The following is a 15,148-nucleotide window of genomic DNA, read 5'->3' on the forward strand; positions in this document are numbered from 1 at the left end:
CTATTTACATGAATCCGGTTTAACCGTTTTTTGTGTGGGATACTACAGACAAGCTGGGCCTGGAGACAAAATTAGGATTTTGGAATGACTGCAAAGATGTCGACTCTCCTTGTTCAGAATAAATCAGGAAATCAATATAGGACTGTATGCTAGGGAGCTAGACAGCTTTTCAAGTCAAGCCATGTGAGGATATTCACAGGATGTTTTTATCGCGATATGCAATAATATTGTATATTATCCCATCCCTACTGTGATTCCAGCTTCTCCACTGTAAGGATTCGCTGCCTTTCTCTCTTTTAGATCTTTGTAAATGTAATATCTTTGGGCTGTTACCAGAAAAAGCAAGACGTCTGAAGATGTCACCTCAGTCATTGGAACGTTTTTCATTGCTTCCTGACCAAGAAAATAATTTTCAGATTAAGTGATAAAGTAATTTGTTGCAGTCCTGATCAAAGTATTCCATTCAGAACTTCCCACTGATCGCAATGTCATGACTGCTATACTCCTGTATAACTGATTTCTTAAACTTCTCATTCCAATTTGTAAATGGTAAATGGACTGTACTTGTGCCTTTCTAGTCTTCCAACCACTCAAAGCGCTAATTTGTAATGCTGCTATTTTATTAGTTTGACTTTTAACCACAAGTTTTACATATTGTTCTAGTCAAAGATTTGTCGCAGGCCCTCCTACAGAAATGACTAGGCCCCTGAATGAATGGGGCTCTCTCTCTCTCTCTCTCTCTCTCTCTCTCTCTCTCTCTCTCTCTCTCCTGTATACAACACATGTAAACAGAGAGACATACACCTACTCAATGACGGGGGCTACATAGGCACATAGATGTGGTAGTGGCTCTTTCAGGCATTATTATGGATCCCACTGCTTTTCATGGTAAGAGACACGTGTAGCATTAAAGCACTGATTGGCTAGGTGCCCATGCTCACATGACAAGTGGTTAACGTTGTGAAAGCATCTATATAATCCCAAACCATGATATTTTCCTAAACCTAGCCAAGTAGGTTTGTTGCAGAAACCTAACCAAAGTGTTTTTTTTAATCTGAGCATGGGCACCTGGCTACTCCTAGCGCTTAAATGCTATGCAGGGCGTGTCTTGGCATTAAAAACAATGGGATTCAAAATTACGCCTCTTTCAATGATGCTAGCTACTTCATGGCTAGTAACGTTAGCTGTAATGTTGGCAATCATTCAGCCTGGCTTGGAGTAGCTTTCTGAGCTGACTGAAAAAAGTTGGTTATAAGTTATATTATATTATTATATGGGTCTAAAGCCCTTGCCAGCTTCCTCCTTTTTTTTCTGGTATCCTGATTTATGTACAGGTCCAGCAAAAGTAAGGATATTCAATCCAAAACTTGCCAGTTTAAATCAGTACATTTCTCAGGTCGTGTGCTTTTTTCTTGTTTTTGACAATAACTAATTCTATTTCTAGGAGAGGGGCTTTTCATTATAGTAGCTACTTACTAAAGCAACAATAAATGAAATGTTTATTTTGGTTCAAAATAAAATTTGGTTTCTTATATTTAGTATGAAAACGATTAAAATCCTTCATCCCAAGTGGCACTAATATTCTTAACTCTACAAAGTGATGTTGAGATTTAAGGCATAGACATTGACATGAACTGTCCTTAAATGTGTTATGTGACCTTCTCTATGTGCTTGTTTTTCTAACAGCGTGTCAGTATTTTTATGATGTATCTTGTTTTGGTGAGCTGAAGACAAATTTCCAAGACAATAAATATATATTATATATAATTATAATTAATATATATAAAAATTGAATTGAAATTGAATATTCTGTTGTATTCTATTGTATTACTGCCCTCCATGGGCCCCCCAAGCGGCTAGGCCAGAGAAAGCTTTCCCCTTTTTACCCCCTTATGGGCCCTGATTAGTGGTAATAGTCGCATGACCTAAACTAGTGGGGGGGGGGATCGTCAGGAGCATATACACATCAGGCTGTGGTGTATGAGGTATAACAGTCATGAAATTTATCACAACTTGATTCATAGCAACATTTAGAAAGAAAAATGAAAAACACACTTGTCTTTGTCTGTAGCCATATACATAATATATATGAACATTTGTACCACACATTTCACAATTTTCAAGATATTTCACAACAACAGCACCAAAGAGCTTTTGATTGATTCCTCAACCCCACTAATACATTCATTCATTAATTATTTTACTTATTATACTAATAATCTATTAATTACAGAAGTGAATAATTTACAATAAAATAACAATTTTAAGGTACATTTCTCATTTCCAGTACTTTTATACTACAATAATTCCATTCAGTCTCCACATGCATCAGTCTGCCTAAGTCTTTTATGGAGGCTGTAGATTTTTGAAAATTTCGCACAGGAAGAAACGGTTATTATATTGTCTTAATGAATCAAAAAACCTGTTACCTTGTAGCGTTCAACAAAGCAAGCAGCTTACTAAGGCTGAAAAGCTTTTCTTCGGGACTCCACCCTTTTGGCAACTTATTCCTGCGCTTAGCTCCTGCATGGAATAGAAACTGTACAGCAAAACTCTGAGAACTCACAGTGGTATTAAATCACAGACAGAAAAGTCAGGTACTGCATCTTGAAGACGAAAATGCCACAAAGTGAAGACTTTCGTTGTAGAATGTTAAAATCCTCACCAAACCATAGAGAAAACAACACTGAACAATTGAACCATCATACTGTATGACAACACCTTCTCTGGATTATGTTTTGGTTCAGTCCAAACTTAATACAAATGGATATACAAAAGACCTTTTTTGTAAGCCAAATTTTTTGTGAGGCATCTGCATAAGCAAATGGCATTCACGCATCAAATGCACTGGGTTCGGTGCTGACACTGGCCTTGCATTGACCTTCAATTGGAGGCACTTTTTTCCTTCCCCAATTCTACGCAGAAATCGGCCTTGCTTGTTCATTCATAATGCTGCATTTAAAAGTTTTTATATGATTTTTTTATTTGCTGATTGGATCTCACAAACTGCTGCTCAGGTTTTTGACAACTTGCTCTCCTTCTCTACATCTATTCACTGCAGTGACATGCATCTACCCAACACGATTAAATAATTAAACACAATTCAGAAAGGTACCTTCACTTTACACTTTATGTCACCAATCCTATACTTCTTGCTATACACTATTTACCACTTCTCTTGCAGTAATAGAGCTTTTGTGGTATGAAGCAGCCATATTCTCTGGGTTGTGTATGTTGTTATTTTGAAATAATTGGTTGGACATTTGTTTCACAGAAATCTGAAAGGTCCCTCAGTAATCTCCTTAGTCTGTCTAAATCTCTGTAACAAAGTCCTACGTGAACATTTTGTGCAAAATCTTTCTACTGCTTCCCTGTCTTTGTTAGATGAGCTTGTGTAGGTCTTTGTTTTCTTCCTTGCACAAGGTGCCAGATGTGCAACTGGAATACATGAACTGCTACAGAACATGACACAGACAGATGAAAGAGAATGAGCAAAACCAAACAAAGACAGTAAAAGCCAAGAAAACAACCAAAACGTGTCCAGAGGAAACAAGAATCCATCTATGTAAAAACAAAGCATCATTCCAGAATTTTCTTGTCCATGGATTCTTTGCCATTGGTCCGCGAGTAAGGCTCAAAAGCAGAGGAGCTCAGGTAGCGGGCAGAAAGTTCCTGCAGGTTGCCAGCCAGTGAGCCGGCCATGGACAAGGGGTTAGAGGAAATGCGGGTGGCGACGCCGCTGAGTAAGGAGGGCATGGGAAAGCTGAACAGGCCATGAGCTGCCGGTGAGCTCTGCAGGCCCGCCACTGTTCCTGAGCTGGTGACGGCGGGTAGAGGAGGGCTGCCGCCTGCCGTGCTGGTGCCGCCACCACTGCTGCTGCTGCTACTGCTGCCGTTGCTGGCCATGGCCATAGAGGGAGCGCGCAGGGCAGAGCCCAGCGTGCCGCTGCCGCAGTGGGGCAGGAGGCCCGGCAGGCCTGGAGGGGTCAGCAGCCGACCCTGCTCCAGCAGTCTGAGAACACTGCAGGTCGCCGCTGTTTCTGAAACCACCGAACGCAGCTCAGAGTCCTTCCCCTGGTCCTTCTTCTGCTTAGTGCGTCGGTTCTGGAACCAGACCTTCACCTGGAGAGGGACACAGATGAGAACCTTTAGAAATAAATAAATATATTAAGTTAAGTTAAGTATAAGTATTGCCTGTACGGGATGGAAAATGTGAATTTAAAAATTCTCAAAACAGCATTAGTTTGAAAAAAACTTCTAATGTTGGTGGTATGGCAATAAGAAAAGTCCCCTGCAATAATTCAGGAACTGCTACTTGCTGTAAAAGGGTTTGTGATCGTAGTGTAGCAATGATCTGATAATCTCGATACTTGGAGATAATTGCACCATGAGCTATACAACAGTGTCTCTTTACAGATTAAGTTGATTACTTTTACCCAACACTATTGTTCACAAATCAAAAGGAGCACAGCATCAGTCCATCCCCCACCCAATCGCTGCATGCATTTCAGATAATGTATAGCTATATATGCAGGGATGCTCACACACACACACACACACACACACACACACACACACACATATAAAAGTGGTCCACCAGGTGATGATTGTAGACTGACAGATCAAAAGCTGCAGTGATTTCATTCAGTCATGGAGGAGAGGGCTCACACTAACAGGCGGGAGGTTAATTCAATCAGAACTTGCTCACAGATAGCCTTTCATATGTAAACCACTGCTTAACTTTCAACAAAAAAAATGAGCTGAGATCCAAATAGTCAGCTCCCACTGTTAACTGTCACTTGAAACCCACATAGAACTGGCACAATAATTCTAATAATAATCTGATTGTTTATTGGTTTTATTTAGTATCGCTTGTTATTGATTGTGTAGCAAAATTGTTGTATGATGCTATTTATTTAGAGCTGAAAATATTATTAGAAATTGACAGAAAATTCATCATCAGTAAATTTCCTCATTGTTTGATTTTATATATTTATATTTATGATTATCAATAATTTTTTTGAGGATTTGCAGTTTTTCTCTGTTTTACATCACTACATTATCTAGCCTATATATACAACCAATATAAAGTTGCTTTTTTCATTTTGCGGACTAATTGGAAAAGAAATGACATTCATAAATGACATTTCTTGATTGTGAAAATAGTTGCAATTGGCAGCCCAAAGTTTGTCCCGCAAATGGTCCTTTTCTCTGCCTCCAAATTCAAAATGGCCACCATCAGTGACATTCTTTTAATTAGCACCCTGGGATTTCCTGGCCCTGAAAATGTACATTTAGACTTACATAGAATAGCCGATGGAAATAAAGAAATCCTAAATTTTACACATTTTAGCCTCTTTAAAAGTCAACAAAGCCTGTCAGGAATATGAAAACATCTGACTGATTATTAATATAGTTTCTAAAAATGTAAAGATTTCCACTTCATTTGAATTAAAGATATTATATAGACATTTATAGTATATATCCAGCAGTAAATGGAGTATCAAGATGAAGAGGAAAAAAAACCCATTCCTTATATTCTTGAGCTTAAAATCCTTAAGATTTCAGTCCTGGATGATTTTGCGACACCTGTTGTTACTAATTGTAACAGCAAATGCGGTTTAATACTACAGGTCATAGGATTGTGGGGGCAGCAATACAAACTATTGTAATTTTAATAAAGAAATCAGGCAATAATACCACCATTCATTGAGCAATGCTGCACATGCTGTATGCCTTTAATGCCTGAAGCTGCACGAGGCCTGAGTCTGTGACCAGTGACAGGAGTTGGTTACTAAGTCACTGAGAAGTTGAAGGTGTGCAGTCTGTCGCCTGCAGCTCTTCCTCTCACGGCTCACTGTGGTTGCTCCACAGTTTCTGCAATATTCCAAACTGACCTGCTGCAAAAAAAAAAAAAAAAAACGGCCGTTGTTGGGGTCCCCAAGCAGCTCACCCGGTAGAGTGTGCGACTGTGGTACTAATGCTGAGTCCTTACTGCAGTATAGCCTGGGTTTGAGTCCAGCCTGTGACTCTTTGCTGCAAATCATCCCACCTCTCTGGTAATATTCAGCTATCCCTGTCAAATAAAGGTGTAAAAATAAAACAAAGAAATTCTACTTTTACTAGTTACTGCAAATCCAAGGGCTTTCATCAGTGGGCCATAGGCCATTGTGTTTCCTCATTCAGCAATATATAGTGACATCACAGACATTTCTATAAATCAAACATTAAGGATGGAGAAAAAAATGCACTGTTAGTGACACAAATTATTAAACTGTAGCTAGAGCACCAACCTTGTAATTTAACACCTTCAATCAAGTCATTAATTTGGCTCAACTGAGCCATTCAATTATTCTGACATATCCGTTGTTCACTTTAACATAATCTTATTAATCAAAAAAGTCAAAACTAAAACAAACACAGTGTTCTTTATAAACTGTACCTTGAAGTCTCCTGTAATCACACCTGACTGTTTTCATATGGAACAAAATGTACACATACCAATCAGCAGCAAGACTCCAGCACAACCCCACTGCTAGTCCAATCACATTTAAATATCTTTTTCCTGTCTCTTCAGTCGGTAGTTTTACTCTTCACCAGCTGCTAACAACCATTTCATGCCCAGAGAAGAAACCCTGCCGCTCAGTCCAATATTTGCGACTGCTCAGAAGGAACATCTTGTTCATTTTGGAGGTTACATTTTCAACACAATGAAAACCACAAGGTGAAGCCGGTAGCTCAAACAAAGATGATTAGGTGTGCACACACAGCAAATGGCCTTAATGTAACAACCCCTGAGTGCCGGGGAACAGAATGTTAATTTCACCAGGTTGCCATTAAAAAGCATTTCATCAAGATAAGAAGCAGACAGTGGAAGAAAATCCTGATGCCTTTGTCCTGCCTAAATAGGGAGCAAAGGTTTTCTATATTACCTTTATGTGAGCAGAATCACATTTTCAGACACTTAATTAACTTGTTTTGAATTTATGTGAAAAAAAGAAAAGCAGCAATTGTGTCAAAAGAAAAATATTAAAAGATTTCAAAACTTAAAAAAGTTAAATTTACAGAGCTGTTAATCAAAGAAACAGTGACCTTGTTGCACATCAACAAACAGATTCAAGTTGTCAGTTGTGGTGCTGTTTTGTGAGGGAAGGCTGACCTTGAGCAGAGGTCTGTAAGAGCCGTGCTGAAAGCTACAACACATTAGCACCAAAGACCAAGCCGATGGCGCTGTTAGCCGTTTAGCACGTTTTCAGAAATAAATAAATAGATGAGTGAAACGCGAGCTGAAAATGCAGTGACAGTTTGAGGCAGACGGCCAGGGGTTCCCTTAAGTCTGAATTGCACAGGGTGACCCGGTGACTTGCTTTGGAATCTGGTGTTCAACACAGTGCAAATGCAGTTCATCCAAAGCGGACACTGCGTGACCCACCACTGACCCCACATGCATGACAGGAGGAGGAAGGCTTTTCAGGTGGAAGTTTTCGTTTTAGCAGCTTCAGACAATAAACACTACATAAGCTATTTGTTAAGAAAGCCAATTAATTAATTTAAAGGGATACATACAATTAAAAGTACAATCAATGATCTAAATGTAAACCCCAGTGCTCTTATTTATACTAGCACTCAACAACAGCTGCAGGTTTTTAATGATTATTGCTGCCATTAAAGGTTTATATCTGTAGTGCTTGTTTATTTTAAATAATGATCAGCAAAACAAAAAATCCTTATTTCCATCTCGTCTCTGTATTTATGTATGCAAGTATTAAATCCTTTAATTTTATGTAAAAAAAAAATAAAAGATTGCATCTTTTAAAATACACAAACTGCTTTGTCTGACTTAATGATTTTTTGTGTCAGGGCTCACAAATGAAGTGGAGTGAATTTGATTATGTGGGTAAATTCAGCTTCTTACAAGACAAAGCAAGTGATCCTAATAGATTGTAACATGAAGAGAAAAAAAGATGGCAGTATTTGGTGTAAAAAGATAAAGGGAATGACTTAAATTTACACATTACAGCTATTTCAGTTCCAAATAAAAGCATCCATCATGATTCTCCAGTTTGCACAGAATAAATCCAATCTCGCAGTACAATGCATACACACCTGAGTTTCAGACAGATTGAGCTGACGGGCCAGTTCAGTCCGTTCTCTCCCAACCACATACTGGCACCTCTGAAACTCCATCTCTAACCGGTAGAGTTGCTCCGCAGTGAAGGAGGTGCGGGTTCGCTTAGGCCGGTCCAAATCCAAACCCTTAGGCAGGATAATCTCCCGGATAGAGCCTTTAGCGTCTGCAATAATGAGCACTTTAAATTAACAATGCTGAGGCAAAGAGTGCAACTCAATAACAATAGAACACATAATTGCAATGTTTTATAGGTGTAGACTGGCTTTATATTCATAATGACACACATTACTATTACTACTACTACTATTATTATTATTACTATTATTATTATTATTATTATAGGCAACACAGTAGTAGAGATACAAATATAATCATAATAATAAGCCAAATTCTGATTTTATTCACTATATTGAACGTAATTGTATGTGGACTAAATCCAACATAATGTACCTAGACAAATACTGTTTGTTTAAATTATGTATTGCATCTATGAGTTTACACCCTAGATTTTTAATTAAGTGGCTAAATATCATATATTTAATCTGACATATTAAATCCCATGAACAGAAAACTCGTATTATATGTCATCAATTCAAGTTCAAGTCAAATGTTTAAAAATGTGTCGTCCTAATAAGTGACATAAAAAAATATGAAATAAATATTTAAAAAGTTGTGGTTCCATTTCAGTTCATTCATTTAATCCACACATTACTACAGAAGAGGAATATTACAACAATGGGGGCTTTTGTACCATCAAAATCATATTAAGATAGACTCAAACTCTGCTTAATTTTCTTTTTAATTAATACAATATTAAATTGACTATAATTTAAATCATGCTGAAAACAAGTGGTTGCAGTGCTGTGATTAAGCCATTCATCATTATTTTATTATTAACAAACATATTAACTGACTGTCCAATCAAATATTTCAACAGCAAACCTTTATATATATTTAGTCTCATTACATGTGGCATAACTAATCCTGTTTCTGGTGAAGTTATATTTACTATAGTTTGTTTTTCCCACACTCTTAGTGTTGGGCCAACACTGCATGAAGGAAATTACGTAAATGACTCCCTGGGCAACTGACACTCACAACACACACACACACACACACACACACACACACACACACACACACACAATTCCATGTATGATTTGTTGACATTAAATATACATAATTACAAACTTCTATCTAATTTTTTTCACGTCTTTAATTATTTATATTTTAATAAATCACCCTTGAACTGTACTGTAGTGCATAGAGCATAAACCCTGTAGGCTTTTCTGCTTAAATGTATCACCTTGCACACATTTAAATTTACAAAGGGACATGAAGCACTTTTAATAATTTAACATTAGCACATTTAACATTTACTTTAGTGTGAAATCTGAAGAAAGATTTAGGTTATGATAGTGTTTACAAATAATTACCAAAATGAACACAAAAAACCTCTGTGGTAATGCAGCAAAATAAAGATACATTTAATAATATTTTGCTCTTTTTCATGATAAATAATTTAATTCTCTTACATTTTTATGTTCCTATAATTGTACTCTAAAAAACTAATTCCCAGAGGTGATCCTCTTTATTTTAAATAGGCTCCATATATCCATATATAAATTTAACAAATCGTCATTATAATTGATTTTTTGCTGTTCATTTAAAGGCATATTTTGATATTAACTTTAAGTTTATAAGTTAAATGTAAGCCTCCTAATTAAAAAAATGAATAATCAGCTTTCTCTCTGTGTATCAACAGCCACCATCTGATGTTACAAAGGCTTCATCTTTCAACTTTTTTTTTTAAATATTTCTGATTCTAAAATCAAAATGTTTGTTTCCTCAGATTTATCTGTATAATCTCTGAAGTATGACACTATAAGTTCTGAAAAAACAAAGAAAACAACAGAAAGACCACAAGCCTTACCTCGGACTAGTATTCTCCGACAGTAGTCCGGGTCTCCCGTGCTCCCCCTGTTCTTCTCGCAGTTGTCCACAGTCCCAGAGGGGGAAAAGGAGTCCTGCTGCTCCTTGAGGAAGCTTTTGGACAAGCTGCCCTGGGAGTCCTTCTCATCTTTCCCCTTCTTTAGTCCGTTCTTCAGCCCCATCCCTTCCGTCTCTTGGTTGTACCTGACCTCCATGCTCAGTTTATCCTCTTGGACCTGCAGCTTGTCCGCCTCTTTTTTTCCTTTGTCAGGTGAAAAAAAAGGAGATTACGGAGAACACAGTGCACCAGATCGTCTGGACAGTGTGGGTTTTAGTTTCAAAACAGCACCTTTCAGCAGGGCAGAGTCAGCTATCTAATGTTTGGTGAAATACTTCCGTCGCCCGACCAAAGAGCCCTATTATCACTGACCAAACTCCCTTGCCCAATGATCATGGACTTCTCAGTGAAACTCAACAGTAATTCAATGCCCCCCTTTCCTCATTACATAGACATCAGGCTGATAGATGATCTCCAAATAATCAGAGCCATGGATGCGCACTCGCTGTTTCAATTGATTACGGTAATTTTGCTGCCTCCACATTTGCGTAACCTCATGAATACACTAAATTGTTTGGGGAAATAGATCAGGTCTTGATATAGGGGATTTGCTCGTCCCGTCCCCCTCAGTTTGCCTGCTCTCAGCCCAGAGAATCAAGACAAATGATTGGTCTTGTCTCGCAACCAAGCCTCCCTGTACCCCACATGAACGCACACAATCACAGAGGTACGTCTCTTCCAGACCTGAAAAAAGTTCCCGGGTGCTTCATTCCTCCGTCCGCAGAACACGGCTAGACTTTTTTTCCCCCCAACTTTTCACAGCGCACCTGATTGCCATAGCATGTCAGCGAACTTTGATCCTGTTTTTTCCCTTGGCTCTCACACCAATCGACGGAATTCTGCAATGTGTGGATCTCGCCACTATGCTATTGTAGGCAAAGACACATTGGGAGAGAACATGGGGGGGGTTATAGAGAGAGAGAGAGAGAGAGAGAGAGAGAGAGAGAGAGAGAGAGAGAGGTGAAAAGAATAACTAACAAATCCACGTCGATCAAAATTTATGAAGGCAATGACCCAGCCAGTTGCTTTAACGGGAATTGTGTTAAAGTTTCCTGTGTCATCCTGCTTTCATTCAGAGAGCTACGCAGAGCAACCCAGCAAAGTCCTGGCCGGTAATGCCACATCCTTCAGTATTTAAATGATTGCACCCCAGAAGCCATCTTCTGCTCTCATAATCTTAACCTGCACATTTGAAAAAGACAAAAAAGGGAAACAAAACTTGTCATTAGTGCTTAGGCTGCCTACACTCTCTCTCTTACTCGCGCATACCTCTGGAATGGCCCCTACCTCTCTCCACCACTCGCCTTCCAGCCCACTAGCCACCCACCCAACCACCAACTCTTAGCTATTTTCATTGTCAGTGCAACAATATCTCTGAACACAGCAGTGGCCAGTAATCCAATAAGACCATTGATTAGGCCACAATGATTCAATTCAAACTAGTGGCCTATTGCAAGGAGCATTCTCTGGCCCTTCTTGTCACCTTAGCTGGCCAGAAGCCCTCTTCAAGCTGCCCCCCTCCCTGAGTGCCATTCATGTCTTTATGGGAAGCAGAGAGAAAAAGGAGTGAAAGATGGCAATTATCTAATTGGACTATTAACAAACAATTCTGCGAGTGTGGCTGCCTGGCAGCAGTCTCGGGGTGGGTTTAAGGGCCGCATGTTGGACTAACTTTATTCACTGAGTGTTTGGGGGGCTACTGCTTAGAGTGGGGCAGGATCCATTGTTTGAGAAAGGTAAAAAGGAGGCTAAAAAGGGAGCGACTAAAGGGGACCTGGAACCCGGAGCCCCAGCCTGGGAAATAGATTGAGGACGAAGCGTCTTGGCCTCTCGGCTGCACACAATGGCTGAGGAAGAGAAAAGACTGATGTATTCAGTTTCTACAACCCCAAAAATATCACACACTCAATGTGCAAAGAATACTGCATTTATACTGTATCCCTTTTACAACACACAATTTCCAATGGTGAATTACTGACACTGTTTTAAGTGATTTGAATCAAACTATTTATGGAATTTCAATTGGTAGATCAGTTAAATTATAGAGCAAATTCCTAATTATATTGGCCTTGTAAATGATGCACACCAACAAGTCTTCAACAAAAGTGGATAGTATTCAACACCAGAAACAACCACCAAATTTCTCTTCCAGGCTTCACTAATATGATACTGTACATGTAAGGAATAGAGAGTTTTCATTTGTAGATAAAGGTTTCCAGCAGGAGGCACCCTGGATCCACTCTGATTCATACACTCATAACAAAAGGGTTCTTTATAGTACCAGAACATGATCCTTTAGACTCATGTCACAGCAGAAAAAAATTTGGTGATGCAAAGACCATCTACCAATTTTAATACATAATTGAAAAATCTTAACAGTATATTGTTGGCTAACACCATCAGCAGCCATTATCCTGAACAGTCTTGGGGAAGGTGTACTGAAGTGTTTGCTAGACAGACATGAAATGAAACTTAAAGCCTTTAGCTGGTATCAGTCTGTCACACTTGGTTTGTGCAACCTTGTTAATTGTGTTTACTTAAAATAGCTGTCTTTGGAGAAACTGTAGAGACAGTGACTTCAGAAAAGATCAATCAGGTGGATGCAGTGCCTGATTATATGATGGATTTTATTTTAGTCAGATGCTGGTGGTTAGATGAGACAGACTGAGAAATTGCAGGAGGAGCTGGATAGTATCTGAAACACTGACACACAGTCATCTAGTTACAGTAGGCCAGGCTGACCCAGCTGATGGTAGCTACAGTAACAGTACTAGAGCCTGACCGATACAGGATTTTTAAGACAATAATGACTTTAGAGGGGAAAGTCAATCATTTGTTTTGAGTTGAATAGAAAATAGAACATTTCTGCAGGATTATGCACTGATATAACACTGCTGAGAGCTGCTTCTTCTCTCTTTGTGCTGCTTGTCACAGTATTGTAAAGCACAGTGCACTCTGCTGGATAACTTAGTGATGACACCAATATATTACCACAAGCATTTTTTCTGCATTATATACTGAAGAAAAAAACTATTCACATAGAATAACATATACACCAAAACCGATGCAATGCTGATATGTCTGTGATAGGCCAATATCTCAATATTATGGCTGACTAACATATCAGTTGGGCTCTAAACAGTACCGAGGTACTACGCTCCAGTGAGTTTCACCATTTGCTGTTATAAATTGTGGCTAGCATAACTAAGCTAACAGTAGCCAGTAAGAACTTCTATGGGGATGTTTATTGTTTGGTATTGTTTGTATGTTATTTATTACTGGAGACTACTTCTGGTTTTGGCATATCAGAAACTCACTATATGATGATACATTTAGTTCTAGCTCCCTTTTGAAACATTTTAATTGGATTTTTTGTTGTTTTATATGTATTTCCTCCATTCTTCCACATAATAAGTAATGTATGGGCAACCTGGTCTCACTCCCAAGTAGGGATGGGGCCAATCCGATCTAGTATTGGTATCGGGACCGATACCAGCGTAATTCACATATCGGATTTTCCCGATCCAACCTGCGGAGAAATCCGATATCAATGAGCCATGTCTGCACTTTAACGTTGTCTGCTGAAATGACTCCACAAGTGATTCCTGCTGGCCTGTCTGCTAGCTGGCTGCAAACTGTGGGATGGTTTTCCTGAACGAAGGCGCGGCTCAATGAGACACAGAGTTATGAGACACACCCCCGCTCAGGAAATCCATTCCGCAGTTTGCAGCCAGCTAGCAAAGCCGTGATTCAGAGAGGTGGAAGCTCCCTCGCGTCGTACAACACTACGAACGCAATCAAACGTTTAAAAAAGCACCACACGAAAGAGCACGAGGATTATTGGGTCAAAATGAGAACCACCACTTGATTGTTAAAGTAGTATTACAGTTCTTACACGATACAGGGCTATATATGAACATTTGAAGACATTATCCTTAGAGTGACTTCCTGAGGAGGGCAGTAATCATCTAGAAGCGTCTAAACTGCTAGAAATCCATATACATGCATACATACGTACATATCATACTTGCCTGTTGAGAGTTTATTTCAGCCTCATATAAAATCAACACTAATGATAATAATAATATTAAAGCAAACACAGCTCTGGTATCGGAATAGTATCGGTATCGGCTGATATCCAAATTCAGGTATTGGGATTGGATCAGAAGTGAAAAAATGTGGATCGGTGCATCCCTACTCCCAAGTCATCAAATACTGCCGGTCTGTCAGTGGCCCCAGTGGCCTATGTAGTTATCACTCAGGTGTCATTTCTGTGTGTGCCTGCCATCAAAGTCAGTTGACATAGTATAAAGAGTGAGGAAGTACACATATGGGGACAAACACCTGTTGTTGTTCATGTATGTAAACATAAGTTAACCTACTTAACAAACTTAAGTTACATCTGGTACGTAACGTAAATTACAATATTTTCCGAATCCTAAACAAGTCGTTTTTGTGTAACCAAACTGCGACCGTTTAACAATGTTAAACTTTATTTTGAAAGTCAGATGTTGCATATTTATTACTGCTAACTTGACTTCAGAGCCCTGTGCGTCCAGAAATGACTTTAGACGTTAAAGCTCATTGTCTTATATTTTAAAGCAGAGGGCCACTGACCAAGGTGGAGTGAGAATGTGTTGGTACTGTATGGAAATCTAAAACCGTGCATAATGAAGCCTGAGTTTTGAAATCCTTAATTTTATACAGTATACAGTTTTAATTCCTTTTCTCTCGTATTCAAATGTTTACGGTTCTTACCACAGCAAAATACATTTGTGTCATCTGCATAAAAAGCTAAGTTTAATGTTTCGTAAAGCTTGCAAATATCCACTTTGAACAAAATAAACACAAATGACACAGCCTTGGGGAACCCCAAAGGTAATTCAAGTTATTTATTTGAACATACCTGTAGACATTCTCAAGTGAGTTAGTGTACTCAACCAGTGTTTAACCCTTATTTTTTAACA

The 15,148-nt window shown here is 38.8% G+C and overlaps 1 protein-coding gene across 1 annotated transcript; it reads right to left on the bottom strand.

Moving 5' to 3' along the window:
* Positions 1-3,579: 3,579 nt before the first annotated feature.
* vax1 (ventral anterior homeobox 1) lies at positions 3,580-11,439 on the bottom strand. Its single transcript, XM_051424333.1, has 4 exons — positions 10,866-11,439; positions 10,065-10,325; positions 8,107-8,294; positions 3,580-4,122 (listed from the first exon to the last, which is right to left on the bottom strand). Exons 2-4 carry the CDS (start codon positions 10,276-10,278, stop codon positions 3,580-3,582), a joined length of 945 nt encoding a protein of 314 aa, XP_051280293.1. The 5' UTR covers positions 10,279-10,325; positions 10,866-11,439.
* Between the last annotated feature and the right edge of the window lie 3,709 nt (positions 11,440-15,148).

The sequence above is a fragment of the Dicentrarchus labrax genome, unplaced genomic scaffold (genome assembly GCF_905237075.1).
Source record: "Dicentrarchus labrax unplaced genomic scaffold, dlabrax2021, whole genome shotgun sequence".
NCBI classification, from domain to species: domain Eukaryota; kingdom Metazoa; phylum Chordata; class Actinopteri; family Moronidae; genus Dicentrarchus; species Dicentrarchus labrax.